The sequence below is a fragment of the Crinia signifera genome, chromosome 3, assembly GCF_055691185.1.
Source record: "Crinia signifera chromosome 3, ASM5569118v1, whole genome shotgun sequence".
Taxonomy (NCBI): Eukaryota; Metazoa; Chordata; class Amphibia; order Anura; family Myobatrachidae; genus Crinia; species Crinia signifera.
The window spans coordinates 215,118,921-215,141,494 of NC_139219.1; the positions used below are offsets into that span (position 1 = coordinate 215,118,921).

The 22,574-nt window shown below is 43.0% G+C and overlaps 2 protein-coding genes across 5 annotated transcripts in view; one reads left to right on the plus strand and one right to left on the minus strand.

Annotated features, from left to right (window-relative positions):
- Window positions 1-15,190: 15,190 nt before the first annotated feature.
- POLR2H (RNA polymerase II, I and III subunit H) lies at window positions 15,191-21,256 on the minus strand. Of its 2 annotated transcripts, none has more exons than XM_083177393.1 (6): window positions 21,036-21,256; window positions 18,778-18,863; window positions 16,272-16,355; window positions 16,088-16,181; window positions 15,562-15,645; window positions 15,191-15,440 (listed from the first exon to the last, which is right to left on the minus strand). In XM_083177393.1, the coding sequence occupies exons 2-6, from the start codon at window positions 18,848-18,850 to the stop codon at window positions 15,323-15,325; spliced, it is 453 nt and encodes a 150-aa protein (XP_083033519.1). In that variant the 5' UTR covers window positions 18,851-18,863; window positions 21,036-21,256; the 3' UTR covers window positions 15,191-15,322. The 2 variants fall into 2 exon arrangements, with proteins under 2 accessions (XP_083033519.1, XP_083033520.1); XM_083177394.1 differs by lacking the exon at window positions 21,036-21,256 and adding an exon at window positions 20,899-21,019.
- The window catches only part of CHRD (chordin), a 204,489-nt gene continuing 203,067 nt past the window's right edge, over window positions 21,153-22,574 (plus strand). For 2 of the 3 annotated variants that reach the window (XM_083177388.1, XM_083177391.1), the window contains exon 1: window positions 21,153-21,213. The gene's annotated coding sequence lies outside the window, so the exon portion shown is untranslated. Of the gene's footprint in view, window positions 21,214-21,241; window positions 21,613-22,574 lie in introns of those variants that run through there. The other variant, XM_083177390.1, reaches the window with a different exon arrangement.

Here is a 22,574-nt window from a genome sequence, read left to right on the forward strand (position 1 = left end):
TGGTTGAGTATTGTATGCAGGTGCATGTATTTTAGCCATTGTGCGTGCTGATTGGTGTTGAAAACGTTTGTCTGCTAAGCTGCTGGTCTGTGAGGCTTGAGAGTCACTTTTTTCTTGCAAATGATTTTGAGCGAATGTACTGCGAGTGTTCGCTGCAAAGCCACCGCCCAGCACTTGTGGGTAACACCCTTGTGCATGCCCCAGTTTCCGCCCATTTTTGCCCATTTTCCATGCCGCACCCACATCACACCTACAATGGTAGTGTTATTTCGCAAGCATATTTCTGTTCGCAGGGTGCGAGCGTGTACAGGTGATCGAACCTGCACATGCGCACTGCGGATGATACGCATGCGTACTAAGCTAAAAAATGTGCGCGAATTTGCATGCAAACGAATCAACCTGAATAACCTGACTGGTAAAAAATAATGGTACTCTTTACCTAGCACGGCGCCCGCGATTGGCATCGCGGTCATCGGGGGTAAAAAAATCGCGTGCATCGCGGCCATCGCATGCACTAAAAAAACAGGTGCGACGCGATGCCCGCGATTTCCCATAGGGATCAATGTTAAAAGTGTCAATGGAAGCGATTTTTGTGTTCAATGCCTCAATGCCCGCGATTTGTCCATAGGAAACAATGTTAAATGGGCCACAGAGCCCTAATAGTCCCCCTGAAGTCTGAAATGGCCCCCACAATTGTTAACGCCACCCCACGATCAACGTGAACCCGAAGCGTGGCGAGCGCAGCGAGCCCGCGAGGGGCGGCGGTACGCGTCCTCCGACCTTTTCATACCCCCACTATCCACGTCGGCGTGGAGTTGAGAATAGAATAGTGTGGCGAGCGCAGCGAGCCACCAAGCCCGAAGCGTGGCGAGCCCCGCGAGGGGACGCGGACACCTGTGAAGCCCGCGAAGGGACGCGTTTACCTGTGAAGGTATCCGCGTCCCCTCGCCACGCTTCGGGCTCGGTGGCTCGCTGCGCTCGCCACACTATTCTATTCTCAACTCCACGCCGACGTGGATAGTGGGGGTATGAAATGGTCGGAGGACGCGTACCGCTGCGCTCGCCACGCTTCGGGTTCACGTTGATCGAGGGGTGGCGTTAACAATTGTGGGGGCCATTTCAGACTTCAGGGGGACTATTTGGGCTCTGTGGCCCATTTAACATTGTTTCCTATGGAAAAATCACGGGCATTGAGGCATTGAACACTAAAATCGCGTCCATTGACACTTTTAACATTGTTCCCTATGGGAAATCGCGGCATCGCGGCCATCGCGTTGCACCCGTTTTTTAGTGCGTGCGATGGCCGCGATGGGCGCCGTGCTAGGTAAAGAGTACCAAAATAATAATATCAACCCATGAATGAGTGTATAAGTAATCACATGATCAGCAGATTGTAGTACTACCTTTTATCAAAAACTATATAAATATGACCAGATGGATAACAAGTGAAGTGCGCAGTTTACGTACTTTGTCCGTAAACCACTAACCCTTTATTCCTAGCTACGTGCGAACAAAGCGTAACACAGCATAGCGAACCTTGTCCGTGTATGATACACGCTATAACGATACTTATAAAACAGTATCTTTCGCAGTACTTAGTACCCAACTTGAGTACACCTTTAAAGGACAATGTCCGTATTACACCTTTGTCGCTAAATGCGAATAAAAGCCAAGACTCAAGTATAACTCAAGAAATAAGGAGATAGAGTCTCCAAATAATGTATTTAGTCCCTAGCTGACAGCAGGGGGTTACAGAAAGAGAAAAACAGTATAACACAGTGTACAGTTTGTCTAACAATAAAAAGTATGTTTTACACTACTAGGGGGAAAAGAATCAGATACAAAATACAATCAGTCGCTCACAATAATCAATTAATGTGAGCTCCTCTGCCCAGGAATAGATAAATCTAATCAAGGTGAGGAACGATAAGTGGCACCCTGGAAAACAATGGCGCACTCTTAGGCTCACCTTCTGACGGCATGCTTTGATATGGCACCGCCACATGCACTCCTTAACTGACAACCACATAGGGTGCCCGTTAGTACAATTCTGCGTCAGCGGCAGCAAATTATGCTGCTGAAAGAAGAGGACAGCCTCCTCCTCCGTCTTAGGCAAGCTTAACATAGTTGTACTACCTCTGACTGACTACGCAATTTACGTTACCTACGCTAATTCTGAAACCCCCGCAAGCCTAACTACAGTGTATACACATCCCCCTCCTGCAGCCTAACTATCTTGCAGAACACCCACCCCTACCACTGTCACCCACCTGCAGCCACTCCACGTACCCCACTTCCCCAACCGCACTACTAATGCACTCACCCTCACCACCCCTACACCCAAACCTCCTAACCCACCTAGACCCCCACAACACTCTACCTGCCCATAACCCTACCACATTACCAATGCGCCCATCCGTCCCACACCACCACCGCCCCCACACCAATAAGCACCCTCCCCCACCCACACCACTACAATACGCACGCAACAACACCCGCCCCTCCAGCACCCACAGGAACCCCGCATCCACTTGCACAACCAGGACAACCGCCCCTCCCACACCTACACTACACTCCCCCCATCTACCTGCCAAAACACTGCACCTGCCCCTCCTGGACCGAATATACCAACACATGCCACACCTCCACCCCAAATTCCTTAACTCAAAGTATTCATGCACCCACCCATGGCAACACCATACCCACCTATCACCCACCTACACTGCCGATGCACCCATGCCTCACCCAAACACACTATCCTTGCTAGTACACCCACAGCACTACCACAAATGCACCGCACTAAAACGGTGCACCACCACACCTAACCAACCCACATGGCCAACCACCCCACATACACTACACTACACATAATATCCCCCCAACTGCCACTTCACAACACACACCACCCCCTAATGCACACCCATAGCACCCTTGCACCCAACCTTCACACCGACCACATCCCTACCTACAACAACATCAACCCCCCAACATCCGCAGCACCCCCACATCCACCTGCAAAAACACCTGCTTCTGTCCATCCCGCAGTACCCCCCAACAAGCAGCACCAACACTGCACAACATTCTGCCTCTCTCCATCCCGCAGTACCCCCCAACAAGCAGCACCAACACTGCACAACATTCTGCCTCTCTCCATCCCGCAGTACCCCCCAACAAGCAGCAGAACTCCAAGGATGCACCAGTGAACCCGGCGTCTGTGAGAGAGACGACACCGCCCATAACATCAGCAGTGGCACGGGTCTGGAGGGTAAGAACGGCAGCCAGTATCAACATCTATCTGGCCAGCTCCCCTCCAAGAATCGCTCCGGAGGGACACTCAGATCTCCTAGCCAGCAGCGCACAGAGGCGCAGGTGAGAGACGCGTACCCAGTGTCCACATACACAATTTCACTTCGGATTACAACTTAAAATTGTGACTGCACTATAACCACCAAATTTAAAGTGGTTCCAAAAAACGGAGACAGGACTTGTTTCTTTTATTGATTTTTATTTGCAAATTCCAAGGTGTAATACAAACACCTGTTTTAAGTCAAAACTTACACGTTTATTATTCATCCAATTGCATTTCATGTATTAATGTCTATTGATATACGTGGCCACCTAAAAAGTATACAAACTTTATATATATTTTTATATGTACATTTGTTTTTCTAAAATAAAATACGATTTATTATATTTAGTAAAAATACAAAAAGCACCTTCTTTGTGTAAGTGTATTCTTCCATGGTACTTGATATATTCTTATTAGCGCAGTTTTCCACCTCTTTCTTTTTTGTATACATTTTTCTTCTGATTCTCAGCTGGTAATATCATATTTCCAGTTAGAGATCAGTCGCGGTGTACCTACACTTGTACACATAGAAAGCAGCAGCTCTGATTTTTTTTATATATATCATTGATTACTGTCAAAAACCTAAATATATTTTTTTTCTGTGCTCTAATTGCATATAGCGCCCTAATCTCGACACTGCATAGTGTCGACCATTTAATCCTCCATATAATACAAACCATATTTCACACACTAAAAGCATTCACATGTTAAGTAGGCGGAGCCCCTTACGATGGTGTAAAGAGCGCCCGTAGGGCGCGATGAATCACCTAGTATCTTAATAAACACTAAAAGCTTAATTGCCAGATGACGGAATGGGAGTGTTAGCGTGGCTTCACAAAGCTAGAGCCTGACTGTTTACCTTGCATAAAGGTATAATGTAAATACTAGTAAAATCATTCACTATTTACTCACTTTATGATCTCTGCTTGTGTACGTAGAGACATAAAGTCCTATTATATAGTAACAGAGGTTAAGCACATAGTTAAACTACTTCACGGGGGATGGGGGAGAGCCCAGTGAATAAGTTTGTCCAGGGGCCCTCACTAATCTTAAGACAGCCCTGACTGTATGTATGTATATATACGCAGTGCTATTTTTGTATGTGTTAATAGTTGTTAACTCACAAAATCCATGAAAACATTTCAGATTTGGGTACTTATGTATTAAGTAAACCCCTCCCCCCCCACCCTCATATGTTAATGGGTGTCAACTCACAAGATCCATGAAATAATTCCAGATTTGGGTACTTATGTATTAGCAGGGCGCCCATTACGTAGTTTGCGTAGTGGTTTATTGCGAATACCAATACACCACTATGCTGGCTATGCAAACTACGTAACTTACGTAAAGTACGTAATTTATGTAACAGGAGCTGTGCTAATACATAGTGGATCATATACCCACTATCCACATCATACCCCCATTATCCACGTGGGCATGGAGTTAATTTTATATAGTGTGGTGAGCGCAGTGAGCCACCGAGCCCGAAGCGTGGCGAGTGCAGTGAGCCCCACGAGGGGACGCGGATATGTGTCCGCTTGCCACACTAAAATTAACTCCACGCCCACGGGGATAATGGAGGTATAACGTGGATAGTGGGTATATGATTGTATTAGTGTGTGTGTGTGTGGCTAGTGCATCATACTTACCAATCAACAATGTCCCTGGCACCTCCGGCACTCGGCTCCCCGCACTCCCAGGCCGCCATGACAGTCCTCCCTGGGGACGCAATGTACGCAATTAGCGTAGTGCCACTGGGGAAGCAGGGAAACCATGTGATGCTCCCCCAGCGGTCACTACGCTAAATGACGTCCATTGCTGCCGACCGTCTCAGCACCGCCGCTGAAGCACTGCCGCCCGATACGCCGCCAGTCCTTCAGGCCGCCGGCACGTAAGTCCCTACATATTAGCAGGGTGCCCGGCAATGGCTATGCTGACAACATGCCATTACATTAGGTATACAATAATATGATACAATATCATCAGAGATCACGAACAATGGTCAAGCTCATAATCCGAGGCTGCATCCCCCGATCCTCACTAATATATACAAAAGGCATCTATCTCCTACAGATGTGTCTTGCTGCATTAGAAGCCGCTTCCTTGTGTCTGTGTAATTCCTTACAAACATGAATCAGACCCCATGTATTTGTATGTACAGTATACATGGCCGCAACTGGGGGAAAGGGGACTAAGCAAAATTTTAAAGGTTTCTTTTAACCCTGAAATAGTTAAAATCACATTTGAGATGTTTATGGATTTGTACTGAGAGAAGGGTTTAGGTGAGCATAGTGTTTGTAAGTGAAGAAAGGGAACAATAATAGTACTTTAAACATTAACTTTTATCTAATAAAATTCATTGCTATGGTTTAATGTTTTACAGCATTTTGACTGATAAACATACACAAAGGTATCGTTGGACACTGGGTGACAGGTAAAGTCAGTTCATAACATGGACCAGATATTTTATTACAATGAAAGATAAGCGGATATACCAAAACATTTTTATATTTTTTCTCTGGGGAGGGCAGTGTTTACATCTATTAACTTATATAGGATAATAAATCTTTAATCATATAAACAAATGTGTTTATAATTGATGGAAAGGTACTTATTTCAAACAAATGAATCAGGATACTACAAAGTAAGTTAATCTCTTAAGTGTGTTTCTAAAGTACATTGGTAAAATAATCTGCCTGATCATTACCTTTTTGTACATTCCTCTTTACACATTCTTATCAGCATCCTCCAAGCAACAGGGATATTTTATATCAGACTAAAATTTGGGATGGGTGCCTCTTAATTTTGTACCTGTCCTCACAGTGGCGGAACTTGTGAGTGGTGGGCCCAGGTGCAAAAGAATAATTTAGGCCCCACACCAGTGGTTGACAGGGGTGAAAGCTGCTGGTCTCGACAGCAATGGGCCCCTTAGTCCTCAGGGGCCCCGGTGCAATGCACCTGCTGCACCAATGGTAGTTCCGCCTCTGTGTCCTCAATATCTTTTTAATAGGGCACTGAGACGTAAACTGTTGAAAGAAGAGTGCGCCACTGTGCAGACTCCAGGGATTTCAGGATGGATGATGCATAGGTCAGAGACTGTGTAAAGACCTGTACACAAGGGGCAATACCACCTACGTGTTCAATGAGGTGCTTAAGCACAGGTCACGTGGCACGCAATGTGTGCTTGATGATCTGTGCTAAGAAAAGTTTTGCAAGGCATGGTCTATCTCCGTGGGTGATGGTGATGCGTGGGGCCCTGCATCACCATCCCTATGGGGCATACACACGGAGCATTCGTGATTCATTTCTAAGCGAGATATTCAAACCACTTATAAATGGGGCTTAAATTGCCCCGTGTGTTTGCCCCAATTACATAGACACATTTTCCACTTAGCACCAAAGAGACCTAAGATCACCTGCAATCCACAAAATTTAGTTTTCCTGTACCACGACCCAGTGCTATCTTTCAATAAAACAATAGCACTGGTTAAAGCACAAGCGTGGTTGAATAAATAAAATAAGTTTTCTTAAAATCCAGATATACTGTATTCACGATGGAAGCGGCCATGGTCACACCTGGGAAAAACTCTGGTACAGAGCAGGGTAATCGAAATGGAACTTTGACCCAGGTCGTTTTTGTTCATACACAGCAAAAACCCAGATCAATGCGCATTCATGGGCCAATTCACAGATTTTTGCTGTATGTCTGAAAGGGGCTTTATAGAGCTAAGAAAAAGAAGGAGGCAATGGAAGAACAATAGCACCATTCTCATACAGAAAATAACCTTTTACTTTAAAATTTACAATGTGATTCCTGTTTAACAGACAGGTGTAAAACGTATTTTATCTTAGAAAGCTCAAACAAAAACAATGATCTTATTAAAAAACAAAAAAAACCTATGTGCCCTCAGGCAACAACAGCTTAAGAATATTTTAATAAAGTGTAAAAAAACAAAAAAAGTACATGGAATAAATGGCATCTGTGATACATTTTTAATTGACACCTACAGTAATTTGGGAACTCTAACAAGACTTACAATAGTACACACTTTTACACCTACAGGAAATCTTAAGAATCTGAGAACAGAACTCGTACAACTCTTATTCTGGGGAAAATGACGTAAAACAGATGAGGTCTATCTGGCAGCACTGGTTTTCTTCTATTCAGGGTCTGGTTCAGGTACACTGAAATTATACTGGGTGGAGTGTTTATCTGCCCAAGTACAAGGTTCCTGTTTGTCTTCCCCAAATGGAAACTCTGCTGATCGTATAGCTGTTTCACTTGTATTTCTTCTTTTCAGCATTACAGTGAGGTTATAATGGCGTTTGTTTTTCCAATTGTTGAAATGAATAGGAAGCATTAAACTGCAAATATGCAGAGGTTACGGGTTTCCTACGGATTAGTAATTTTCCCATACAACAATCTGGTAAAACTTTACTCGATGGAGTGAGAAATAAACAGAGGGAAATCAGGGAGAACTAATGCACTAGTGAAAAATAGGAATAGTGGCGGACAATAGAAAAGGAGCATTTGAGGTTATCTAGGATTTGTATTCAGTATTATATTGGTTTTGTTATTTATTCTTAGGACGTTTCTGGCAGGGAAACAAAGGAGGCGATTCAGACCCGCTTGCTGCGGGCCAAATTCGCTCCCTGTCCAACGTTTGGGCTTTGTGCATGAGCATATATGCCCATGTGCAAGCCTTTGATGAGTTCCAAACTCACCGGGGCATTCACTCCAGGATGGGAGTTCAGGGCGCAGACGTAAAGGGACCGTCCAGTATTTCATGCCTGTGCACACAAAAAATGGTGGGCGCGCCCATGGATAAGCTGGGCGTACCCCTGCGAACTCAGGTGTGTCGATGGCCATCCCCAATTCGGCCATCTGCGGCCAGAATAAAAGTAATTCGATAGTGAGCGATCAATTTCTTCCATTCAGCCACATGCAAGCGGATGTGTATAACAACGCATCTGCTCGCATACTAGTGAGCAGTCTAGCATAAAGGGTCTGAATCAAGCCCAAAGATTAGCATTTCTCACGAATCAGCATGTTAGTTGTCATTCTTTGCACACTGAAATAAATGGTGTTTAATAGTCTCGCTCTATTCAGTAGCATACAAGTCACAAATCATGTTAAGCTTTGTATTGCATGATTTCATATAACTTCAACACTGCCGTACAAGTAAGGTGGTGATTAGTCATATAAGACTCATACATGCAACGTGATCAGACCTGATCCAGCTCCACTTTCCTGAGCAGAATTAGTTACTAGTAAAAACTCTGTAAATTATATGGTTCCCTTAAGTTGGCAAAGCAACCCTTGCCTGCCGGCTGAAAAGGGTAAGACTGGCATAGCAGCAGTCAGTGTGTTCACACCGTGCATGTGTGAATAAACTGCTCTTTGTAACTTTTGGCCAACGCCCCATGGGGCTATAAAGTAGATCACACCTAGCAGTCAGTGCTACATGTTTGCTAATCATAGGTCTCGCTCCATAACAGCACAAATCTGTCCAGACTTTCAGCGTATGGACTACGGCTGTGACTATTCTCTGTACCTACTCCCAGGACTGCTTGTTATTGGGTACCATCTAATACATGACTTTGCCCTAGTCTGTTTCTTGCCTTTCGTTTACCAGAGCACTGAACCAAAATTATGCTAGTCAAAATCGCATGCAGATTATATGCTAAACATAAGCAGATCGCACAGGTTTTTTACCTTGCGATCCCGATGTGCGCTCCCGTGACAGCACAAATCGAAACCCAGATAGACAGGGCAGCAATGACTATATAGTGCACATCTAATTCTGATTGTATGAATTGTATGTTGAAAGTACTGAGATTGGAGATGCTGCTCATAGCAACCAATCAGATTCTATTGCATCCTAGAAAATCATAGACAGAATCTGATTGGATGCTACGAGCAATATCACCTTTTTGTTTTTAGAAGCTTTAATAAATATACCCAAAGCATCTGTCTGCGCCCAATGTAATTTAGAGTGACCATTGGTATTACACGTTCACTATATAACTGGCTAAACATTGGTTGACCATTGCCTGGTATTGTCTTGCCCACATGTGCACCAAATCCTTGACTGTCTGATTCTCTCTTTATATACCAGAGTGTGTGCATATACAGATTTAATAAACTGGTTGCTCCATTCCATTTGCCACATTGCCCTGCTCAGTCACGGCCACCATCAGGGGAGTAGAGCGAGTACTAATGTAATGGCCTGTGCTCAGAGGGGAGCCTGGAGCAGATGATCCTGTCTGCAAACTGCTTCTTAAGGTCCCCATACACACTGTGATAAGCAGCGTGCAATGCTCATCGCATCGGACAGTACAAAAAGTATTGCTGTGTACACACAGTGAGATTCCCTTGCTATTCGACTTAAGATTTGAGTGCTATGCATTGCACGCTGCTTATCGCAGTGTGTATGGGGACCTTTAGACACATGTAGATGTCTACCTGGAACTATTGGTTTGCTCATTACAACAGTTTGTGCCCCCCCAGTACTCTGATTCTGACATCGGTGTGGGATCTGCTGCTGAATAGAATTTATATGGGGTCAGGGGCAGCTACCAGCCAGTGAGCTGTATTGAATCACACTTCGCTTAAAACTTTAATCTATCACCAGGGGGTACATGACAGGGAGTACCGCTGTCACCCGGTCACATATAGACACAGCCAACACTGGCAGATATAAGGCGATGCACAGTATCTTTTGCATGTTGAGCACAGATCATATCCCACCATTAATACACTTCTGTCCTAGCATCTTAACAGCTTGCCAGAATGATCACAAAAAAAAATCAAGTGGTTTTGTTTTGTAGTCAGCTACATAAAGGCCACCATACATTAGGGCGACTTCTCCCTCAGATAAGTCCCCAGAGATCCCCCCTTGAGCCGCCAGTGAAGGCCCCCGGGCGGCAGGATTGCGTGTGATATATCGCATGCAGTTTCAGCCAAGTCTGCCCGGCTCACAAACAATCCAAGAGATTGCTCGTGCAGCCGTGTGACTTGTAGGCTCATGTGCCATGTGCACAAGACCACACTACTCATCAGAGCTGCTGTCAGTCACCTGCAATTTGGGTTCTTTTCCTGGGATTGATAGCTGCAATCACAGGAAAGGTACCTAAATTGCAGGTAAATCGCCCAGTATACTTCTAAAAATAAATTAACTGCAATTTGGAGTGTACAGAAAATCAAGAGAACGCCACAACTGGAACCATTTCACGTTTTTCATTTATGGGAAGAATACACTTGCTTAAATTGATGCCATTGCCAAAAAGCATCTTTATAAGCTTCAGCTGCTTCCCACCCTACTGCCTGCATGAGATAAAAAATGTTTTAATAATGCAGACTTCTGTAAATATATTTGACAAAGTAAAGGCCTGGGATAAGTTTGCTTGGATTACAGCAGTCCCCTGCTAACAGGGGTGTAAACTTTGTGAACCTGAATTTATATACCGGTAGTCACACCAGGATATATCTTTTATATCTGAGACTGGATCCAATATACTGATCTACATACCATCTCTGACATTGACCAATCACTATGCTAGCTTAGTGGGGAGATAGTCTAACTACAGGATTGGTCTAATGCTCTCAACACAATGTTATCTTGGGCCCTTGAGGGTAGAAAGGCCACATTGTTCCATTACAAACTTCTGCACACTTTACAAATATTACCCTATATTTCCCTGTAATATTTCCTTAAAACACTTTTATTCACTATGTTGTATTCTACCATGTATAGGGAGATTTATAATATATACAATAAAAGTTATAATTCCCCACACCATAGGTTTTAATTAGCATGTCTGAGTCAGGGTCCTGAACAAAATTTGGTGCCCTAAGAGGCCACATTCCTGCATCCTAAGTGGGAATGCCCCCTAGTTACTTTTTTTGAGACAGGTTTTACAATTTGCTTTGAGATACCTTTGCCCAAGGACACAGAATGGGCAATCCGGGGACTACCCCTCCATTTGCCAGACTGTAAAAAATTGTTGCTCATTATACAAGCAGTTGCCAGTAAATGTGTCTCGCACCACTGTATTAATAGTGACCCTCTGCCTCTAGCTCTATTCAAGGCTAAATTGTTTTATAATTTCTGTATAGGCTGGCTGGATGCTACTCTTCATAAGGTAGGGAGTATGGAAAAGTCTGGGAGGCCTTTATTAACTCTCTCACGGGATCTTAAACAACAAATTCCAAAAATGTTTTCAATCAACTGACTCCTGTCGGGCAGTGTTCCAGTTACTTTGCCCTCAGCCTACTTTGTTTAGTGGCTCCCATGCAATCTTATTTTTTATCTCCCTTGTACTTGCTATGCCTTTATCCTATGGATATGTTTTGTATTATTGTTTTGTGCTTTTTGTTTATATATCTGCAATGACTATGTCCATTGTTTTATACATAATCACATTCTGCGTTTTTTCTGTGTTCTTAATAAAAATGTTAAAAATTGATCAAGGTCCAAGTATGAAACGATTATATCTCACACTTACGGGTAACCCTGATTGAATGTCTCTGCAGAGTACGACAATGTTGTGTCTTTACTTTGAGCATCATGTAGACCCACTAAAATACATTATAGTAATATGTTCACGGTTTTATTTTTATTTTCCATTATCATTTTATAGTTTAATGCATGGGTCCTCAAACTGCGGCCCTCCAGATGTTGTGAAACTACAAATCCCAGCATGCCTTGCAACAGTTTTGCCATAAAGGAGTGTTAAAACTGTTGCAAGGCATGCTGGGATTTGTAGTTTCACAACATCTGGAGGGCCGCAGTTTGAGGACCCATTTAATGCTATGTTATCTGTGGGTGTTTTGTCGGAAACTGATGTGGTTTGTCAAGTTCACTGCAGTTTTCGACAATCCGCGGCCATCTTTGGCAATCCACGGACTTTCCAACACTCGACAGCTTGAACACTGAATTCAGACTGTCGAGTTATTGTTGGATCAAAGGAAAGCGGGCTGCGATTCCTACCGTCGGGACGTTCCAACAGTCAGAATCCCATACTAAATAACCCCTAAATGTGTATTATTATATAGTCATGGCCTTACAACTTTTAGTGTATTTGCATGAAAGGTTATTCTAGTAAATGTTCTTTAACCTAACTAAATTAGTAAAAAAAAAAATAACCTGGTCACACAATGCTAGATATAATCCTATCAAAATCAGTAAGATTGATTGTCATGGAAGAAAAATGTGGTCTTGAGCTAAGCGATATATACTACAATCTACGGGGTAATCTTTTAACTGCCCTAAGAAGCTGCAACAAAGCCAAAAATGATCCATCTGTTGGACCCAAATGATGATTGGGTGGATAAAATCATCAGAAATTATAGTTGTGTGGCCACCTTTGTGTTCAATAGATTATTAGTTTAAAGGAACATCATCATAGCTTTAGTCATCAACCACGTTTCATTGCTTTAGTAACGCATAAACAATAAAAGAAAATGTCTGAATAGTATGTATGGGTTACTGGATAAATAATACAGCTAAAATTTGCAAGCTTAGATTGGAATTTAAAGGCCTGATTCTGACTTGTAAGTAAAGTAAGAAAAATAAATAAATACACTATGCTGCACTGCAAGGGGAGAAAATACTTTTTTTTTTCTGTGCACGGTAAATACTGTCTGCTTTTGCATGTAGCCCGCAAATAGCTTATATATAGCTTTATATTTACACTGCTATTTAGATTTCAGTTTGGACACATCCTACCCAAATTGAATGCTCTCTGCACATGTTACATCTGCCCCACCTGCAGTGCAACATGTTTTTTCACAGGAATACAGTAGCTTACTTTTTTCTTTACTTCCAAAACAGAATCACACCTTTAACCATTACCTTATTATATAGAAAACTGCAATGGGATTCTCAGATGCGATTTGACCTTTTTAGTTTAAAACACATCTCTTCGCAATCGCACTGTTTCTTTCGGCTTGCAATGCACGCTCCCGTGTAGTTCATATCACAAGCCAAAGTAGTATGTGCAGGCAGTACTTTTTGTACTAAATTGTATCACATCTAGTTCAAATTGCACAATGGGCCTTATTCTAGTTCCCATCCGTTCCTACTTATCCTATTGTTTTTAGTTCATCCACCCACCTCCTTTTAGTCTGTTAACTCTTATGAGTAGGGCCCTCCTTCCTCACATACTCACCCTACCTCTTTACCTCACCAGTGCTCCTGCCCGGTTCTTCCCTTCCTCTACTTCATCTTCAGTCTCCTCGACAATTTAGACACCTACTTCAGAATTGATGCTGATTTTAGTTCTACCAGCTATACCCCTATTTATGCTGTATTTTATCATCACACCCTGTGCGTTACCTTGTAATTTTTTTTTTGTGTTTGCTATGTACAGCGCTGCGGACACTTCGTGGTGCCTTATAAATAAACGTACTACTACTACTACTACTCCTCCTCTTTCTGACAAAATCCTTCTTGGACAAAACCATGTGCACTGCAGGTGGGGAAGATGTTACTTGTGCGAGAGAATTAGATTTGGGTGGGGTTTTACTTCAAAGTGAGATCTATATTGCAGTGTAAAATAAAGCAGCCAGTATTTACCCTGCACAGAAACAAAATAACTCACCCAAATCTAATTCTCTCTGCACATTTTACATATGCCCCCCTGCAGTGCACATGGTTTTGTCCATCTAAGAAGGATTTTGTCAGAGTGAACTAGAATAAGGCCCAATGTTGTAGCATATTGCATGCAATTTGAACTAGATGCGATGCAATCTAGTACAAAATGTACTGTGTGGGTACCTTTTTAAGAATATTTTTTGCCAAAAAAATGCACCTCAATCACAACACAATGCAACTAGGACCCACAAGAAGACTGAGCTAAGTGATTGCATATAACATTTGTACAGTATATCTGTGTGTGACTGGGTCCCTAAATTTGTACATGAAGTGCTACAATGTAACATAGTATTTAGGGTTGAAAAAAGACAGTCCATCGAGTTCAACCTATTTAACTCGTAACTACTGACTTGAGTAAGTCATATCTATAGGATTCCCTTAGTGGCCAAAAATGCATCCAGTTTTGATTTAAATTCTTTACCAGTAGTTGCTGTAACCACCTCAATCGGCAATGACCTCCACAACTTTACTGCTCTTAATTCAGTATGGAATTTATTTTCCTCGAGCCTCAGCATATGACCGCGTTTCCCAAGTATAGACCAGTTACTGAACAAATCATCTCCCAGTTCCATGATTCCCAATCCTGTATTTGAACATTCTAAATCATATCACCTCTCACCCTCCGTTTCTCCAGTAAAAACATATTCAGCCTGGTTAACCTATCTTTGTATTCTAGTGATTTGAGACCTTTTACTAGCTTAGTCGCCCTTCTCTGTACCTGTTCCAATTCATTTATGTCCTTTTTAAGGTGTCGTGCCCAGAACTGAACACAATATTCCAAGTGTGGTCTCACCAATGCCTTGTAAAGAGGCACTATCACAGTGGCATCCCTTGAATCCATTCTCCATGTGACAGGCCAAAAAAACAAACAAAAACACAGCTGACATTAGCAAAGTTGCATGGACCCTGGCGGCTCACTCACACTCGGTATTGTATGTTTGTATATTCATATCTGGTATAATGATTGAGGTAGCTACAGCTGTATAGCTCTAAAATGTACATATGAAACAGGGTTGTCCCAGTCACTTCATCAGCGTATGCACTGAATTTACAATATGTGCCATTATATAAATCCAAAGAGTATTGCTCTGAAGGATTTAGTTTTTTAAGTAGGTCTTTTTTTATCCAGAACTGCAAACAACATTTTACAGGTGAATAGTATTTTCTCACTCTTGTAACAGAATAGAGAACATATAAAAATATATTTTAATTAAATACAAAACCATAGAATGAGAAAGCAGATGCCACTCATAGTGGCCAGTCCAGACTGCAGAGTTCATCCCACAATACTATCATTTCCTTGCAGCATCTTCATTCAGAAGGCAAGTTTCTTCATCATGAGGTAAATGCGGGAATCCACCTCAAATCCGTGCAAATTATTCGCATCTCCCTGCAGTCTCATCAGCAGGCCACCATATGATACATATGCAGACCTATAAGGCGACAGGAAACAGTTACCATGGGCTATATCATGTGGTAAAGATGGTGTGATGTAAAGGGTGGAGAATGTAGCAGCGCATGTAAGGAGGAAAATAGAAAAATGTGAATAATTACAGTCGAGTGGCAGCTTCGGTGGATGTTTCATCCCCTTCTATCCGGTAGACCTTTCCATACATAACATATTCAAACTGGTCTGCTCTAAAAAAAACAAAAACACTGTCAAGGACTCAGAAATGGACTGAAACAAATCCTCTCCAGGCTACACAACCCGGCGCTTAATAGTTAAAATCAATTCAACACTTATAAAATATATAGAGGTATAAATTATACCAGTTGCAGCAGGCACCTCTGTGAGTACGCCTAGACTCACGTCAGTAAAGCAAAAAAGAAAACACAAAATGAGATGCAATGTGCTGCTGGATATGGGATAATCAGCTAAAATACAATTATATAAATGTATATCTTGTTAAACAGTGTGTCCTCATTCATTTTGCTCTAGCTGATTATCCGGAGTAATACCATATCCAGCAGCGCATTGCATCTCATTTTGCGTTTTCTTTAGTCAAGTGAACACTACCAACATTCCTAGCCCCACTAATAAGCCAACCAGTGTTTTCTATTATTCAATATCTTGTTGCACCTGGAAGGACGGTCATCGTTCGGGTTGTATTCGCCATCATCCAATGTTCCGTCTTCATAGAGAGTGTTGGCAATAACCAATCGGAATTTATCTCCTGAGAAGAGATCACACATGTATGTCATGGTACCATTTTAACATGCATAACGGTAAGCAACAGCGGGCTACAAAGTGGTCACACACTCACCTAGATCTACGGGATAAATCTGTATATTCACATCAAGAATCAGATCCATCTTAAATGACTCACTTTCACAATGTAGCCTAGAAACTAGAAAAGAACACATGCAAAATTGTAAATGAAAGGCGTGACTAATGAACGTATCCATGGACTAAAAGATTTACTTTGCTTTATCTTCAGCAATACAGCTGATGACCACAGTGAATCATTCACTGACCTGTATATGAAACCTGCAGATTTCATGTCTCAGTACTTCGCTGTTATTTATCTGCCTTAGTTTTATGTCACTCATTCTTAAACCTCTATCAGATCCCACAAAGTTTAACAAGCTTCCATGGTATTAGGTTTGAATAAAAACATCTGCAACTTTATTCATACTCTCTCGTCCACTGCGCTCTAACACCAATACACCTCTTTACTGTCTTTGCTAGCTACATGTAGCTGCAATATTTTCATCTACTCCTCAATCACTTTGAGTCTAGCAGCATGATATTACCAAACCTGGATTCCTTCTCATCTCCCCCACACATCATTCTGATTCTTCAAATCCTGCAAACCAGAAGCATATTGCCTGAATGCAACATACAACACATTTTGTCCATCTGTTGTGATCTATAATCCCTCTAGATCAAACCAGCAACTCCTTAAACATTCAAAGCCTGGCCTGCTAATTCTTTTGCTTCTATATCCGCCCATCCCCACCATCTGCATCACTTTAATATTAAGAAGATTCCATTTCTAGCACTGTGGATGCACCATAACTGAGCGCAGGCTCAATCTCCACTTGTGGCTGTCTGGGCATAACCCTACCCCTAAATCCATACTAAATACACTAAGGGGGTGATTCAGGTTGGCTTGGTACTGTACAAATTCGGTCCAGGGATTAATGTTACAGGTCTGCGTATGGATGCATGTGCAGACCCGCTGTGTGAACTCCTTCGGCGAGAATCACATTTGCCCAAGAGTTCGTACAGACGGGGATGAGAAGAGGACAGACATGTGAATACAGGCATGTCGAAGCCTGCTCGGGCCAGACGTCACATGACGTCAGGCGCCCGCCCCGAATTCGGCCATATCCGTGGCAAATAAAAAACAGTCCAGACTGACTTCTTTGCAAATGGGTAAAAAAAAAAAAAAAAAAAAGTAATGCAATGGTCGGCGACCATGAAATGATTTTTCGCCTGTACGGCTGCATGCGACTGGGTGTGTAAGCTTACACATCCATTCACATGAAACCACATCAATACGCTCGGCGAAGGGGGACAGTCAATTGCTCCTCTGGCGGGTGGCGTTTACCTGTTCGCTAAGCTGCGAGTGAATGCAGCCTAGCGGACAGGTCTGAACTAGGCACTAAAATACCCTAATTTTCCTGGTCATCCGTTCTTCTGCTGTTCTGATGTTCTGTCAGCCCATAGAATGAGCAACAATATTGTGTACAATCCAATATAAGCTATCCGGACTAGCTCACAGAACCTTTATGGAAACTGAACCAACATATATGGTCTCAAAGGTCTCCTAATCTGAGTGGACCAACTTAAATCTATGGCGTGTACACTGACTAATAAGCCCCCTATTTCCCTGCAGATGTGCTAGTGCTGCCTTCTTACTACTTTGTCTAATATCCACTATTGTTTTAGTACTGAAACAACATTTCATTGAAAGCCAGCTAAAAACACCAAGTTAAAAGAGGCTTCTACAGTAAAACCATATTAAATATATGAAGAAGCCACCCACCCCTAATAGAAACATAGAAACATAAGATACTTGTGAATATAGGAAGGCCATATCCATTATGAATAAGACAATTTATATTTCTAAAGGGGCCCATAAACCAGCAACTGATTGTCACAATTCCCCGATTCCCCCCAACGCCTGGGTCAGGGAATACAGGAAAACTAACATGTTGCATTTCCAAAATGCTGATACCAACACAAAAAATGTTCGGTATCAGTGAATCAGGGATTTTTAACATGCACAATTTCCACAATTCCTTGGCAGACTGACGATCATCAGTCTGCATTTTTGATAGGTGGAATGGATTAGTATATAAGGGAAATGCAGGCCGGATGTTTAACCAGTTTGCTCTTAATAAGAGCTCCCCAAATTCTTATACAAGTTATATTAGGAAGCCCAGACACACCAAGCTGTAATCCCCACCATGGGTGCCTCCCCAAACAGTGCTTCAAATGAAAAAAGACAAATTGCTCATTCGATTTCGAATTCGCAAAAATGCGCACATTAAGTGCATGGGTGCACAAAAGGTGAATCAAGATCTCCCTGTACTCTTCTGCTATCTAGCTAAAAGGTCCATAGCAAAATATGCCAACCATAATAAAGCTATAGTGCACTCCTAATGAATCATAGTAATTTGCCTATTTTTAGTGCACTCATAGTAAATCACAGTAATTTGTCAATTTTTTTATTTGTATTATTATTGTATTTGTTCCTAATTGTGAAGTGGCATCGACTATGTTAGCGCTATACAGGCAAATACAAAGAAATTATGCATTACCTCTGTCAAATTTGCGCCCTTCAGGGTCAATATCTTTCACATCAAAGATATCCTCAAACAAAATACCTGCCATGGCACACAGTAATCTGAGAAAGTAAAGGGATAGGTGAGACCCCAGATCACAGGTAATAGAACAATTAGAAATTACATTTCAAAAGTAGTGCAATACTAAGGACGGTATTTAATTACCAACAAAAAATCCTTGTGTGTATTTGAGCAAAGATTTGTACAGTCTGCTGAATAACCAAATTATTTTTTATTGTATATATAGGTTAATACTCAGATTATTTTAAAACATGACTCTCCACAGGAACACTATTCTAAATGACTGATATATGCCCATCAATGCAATGCTTGGTGGGTTGAATTGACCACATGAAATCTAAAAATAGTTCTATATGCAGGTATTTGAGATCTATAAATAGCATATACATTTAGTTGCTAAGGGTCTCAGTTGCTGTTCCTTCACAGGCTGATTTCAGCCAGAATTCACTCAAAATTGCTCACTACCGTATGTGTGGTGCAAATTCCGTCCGCCGTAAAATGCGTTCAAAATCCCGACGCCGGAATCCCGACCGCCAAAATCCCGACAAGGGGGGGACATGGATCGCCCCACCTTGCGGGCCCGCTGTGCTCGCCACGCAGCGGGCCCGGTGCCAGAATTCACTCAAAATTGCTCACATGCTAATTTATTCTCCCTCCAGGGGTGTCGTGGACACCCACGGAGGGAAAAAGTGTCGGGATTTCGGCGGTCCGGATTCCGGCGTCGGGATTCTGAACGCCGGGATCCCGACCGCCGGGATTTTAACTGCATCCCCTGTAGCCACCACAGGAGTGACATCCTCGTCTGAGGGGACAGACGTATGATCTTGTGCATCTACAGGTGAGACCCTGACCACTTGCTCTAGACGTCTAGCTGAAAAGTTCTGGTATAGAAACTTCCATACTGAAAGTACTCGAATGAGGCTACCATCTTGCCCAACAAGCAGAAACACAAATGGACAGAGATACAGTTTAGACGGAGCACCTCTTTGACTAAATTCTGGAGTGCTGTTGCCTTCTCCGACAGCAGGAACACTTCCCCCCACAGTGTCCAGGATCATACCTACAAACTGGAGTCGCTGGGACAGAACCAGCTGGGACTTCTGTAGATTCAAGACCCAGCCATGATGTGATAAAACCTTAATCGTGCGATTGATCACCTCCCCCGAAAGCATCTCTGACCGAGCCTTTATTGGGAGGTCGTCCAGGTACGGGACTACAGAAATCAGGAAACAGAAATTTCCGGACGGACCACCCGGCAAGAGACGCCCTGCCATCCAGCACTCTTCGACTCTGAGGTGGACGCTGATTCTGGACAGACCGCTAGATATGCTGACGTCACACAGTATCCCCAAGCTGTCTGTGTGCATGTCCCCTGTCTCGTCTGCCACATGCCAGACCCAACTGGAAGTATCGCTGAGGGGGAGACTTGTGGAACTCCAGCTTGTAACAGTGAGAAATAAGATCGCTGACCCAGGAATCGAGGCACAAGGCATCCCACACGTGGCTGAAATGCCTGTGTCCTGTATGCGTTTCACTTTACTTAAAGGAACAGACCCAACTGTATTTGTAACGTGCATGTACATGCAAGCTCCAGTTAACAGATGTCATATGCATGCGATTTGGGACGATTTCACCCGATGTGCCAAAATCGCATACTGTATGGGGGCCTTAACACTTTTTGTACAAATGACAATCTTTCAGGATACAGAAATTAATCTATTCAGAACTGTGGCACATTTTCTGATCCGGCTTTCCTGGTTAAAGATAAAGGAGCAGTATTTTTAGACATCTGTGACATCCTCTAAATACATTCAGGGTACATTGGTTTCTGCTGAAAATCTGTTCCCTGAGCATTTTCTGCAACATGATTTTAGTACACATGCTGGACATCACAGTTATACAGGTTAATATGTTCCACCTTGCCAGATATGTTAGAAAGTGTTTAATGTTAAACTAAACGGTGCATAGTTCTGGAAACTGAAAAATCAGTAGGATAGACTAGGAGAATGTACAGTCCTTGCATAAAAAAGCAAAACAAGATATAGGCAGAGTATGCAGCCAATCAGCATAACATACTAGAAAAGCTGTACTCATCATTATGGCTAAATAACCGTAGCCACCGATAACATGATGGTTAAAGTGCAACACCAGCCCGCAGGCTTTCAGTCATAACATGCACACATCTAACCAGGGCTGACATAGCGTTTACGTACTTATAAGAAAATGATGCAAAATGCTATCCAGCTTCTCCAGGCACACGCCGTTTCGATTACACTTCCGGTTCCGAAAACGTCACTTCCTTTTCCTGTATCGTTCGCTACGGTTACCAGGGAAACTGTTTGTTACTCACAGCCTGAGGATGGATGGCCGTCTTTGGGTTAACCATCTTTGGTACCGTCTTTGGTTAAACTATGCACAGATTTCTTAATGCCGATGGCGGCCGTCCCTCAGGTTATGTAGAGGGTGACACGTGGGAGGCTACTGGCAGCTTGGTGCTGGGCCGACTGCTGCCGGTAGTGTCAGGCAGGCTGGCAGCTGCTGTCTTTATTAACAACACGGGACCAAACAACGCGCAGCTCCCCAGCTGTTTCATAATATCTGTGTTTCCTATGGAGGGGTCTGCAAATAGTTATTTTTAGAATTCAGAGACTATATACCCAACTATTATACAATAAATTACACCGCACTGCTCACTAAGAAATGTGTTAGATTCGCTTTCCAACTCACAGAGCTGTGGTATAACCAGTTTGGCTCCTGAACAATTCTTAGCTATAATGAATTATTACTGCTGTAAGAAATTATTCATTTATTATTTATATTTTCTTATATAACGAAGCATATTCCATTAAGCTTTGTATTTGGAAACAGTGTTTAAACAAACTGGGCAGTAATATATAGAGGTAAGAGGGCCCTGCTTGCAAACCTTACAATCTATAGGGATAATAGGAGGGATACATAAGTATACAATTCCATAGCATGGCAGTCCCACCAGATTACAAGATGGTCTTTCCCCCACCCAGAGCTATGCCCCCTACTAATATCTCTATCACTGTTAACAACACCATCATCTCCCCCGTTCACCAACTCCGCTGCCTTGGTGTCACTCTTGACTCCTCCCTCTCCTTTGCACCCCACATCCAAGCCCTGGCCCATTCTTGCCGGTTCCAGTTACGCAACATTGCTCGCATCAGGCCCTTTCTCTCACAGAGTGCAACTAAGCTGATCATCCACTCACTGGTCATCTCACGGCTCGACTACTGCAATGTTCTCCTCACCGGCCTCGCTCAATCCCAACTGGCTCCTCTCCAATCTGTCCTCAATGCTGCAGCCAGGCTTATCTTCCTCTCCCGCCGCTCTAATTCTGCCACTCCCCTTCAACAAAATCTGCACTGGCTTCTATTCCCCTACAGAATCCTCTTCAATCACCTCACACTCACATACAGGGCCATCTCTAATTCCATTGCTCCATATATCTCTAACCTCATCTCCATTCATACACCATCCCGCCCTCTACGGTCGGCTGACGACTGTCGTCTTTCCTCCACCCTGATCACTGCTTCCTATGCTAGAGTAAAGGACATTGCCCGTGCTGCACCCCTTCAGTGGAACGCACTCCCTCGCTCCATTAGACTCTCCCCGACCTTGCAAAGCTTCAAACGGGCACTGAAAACTCACCTACTCACCAAAGCGTACCCTTCCACTGCATAAACCAGCTGGTTCTCCGACCCCTTGCCTTTTTACATCCTGCTATC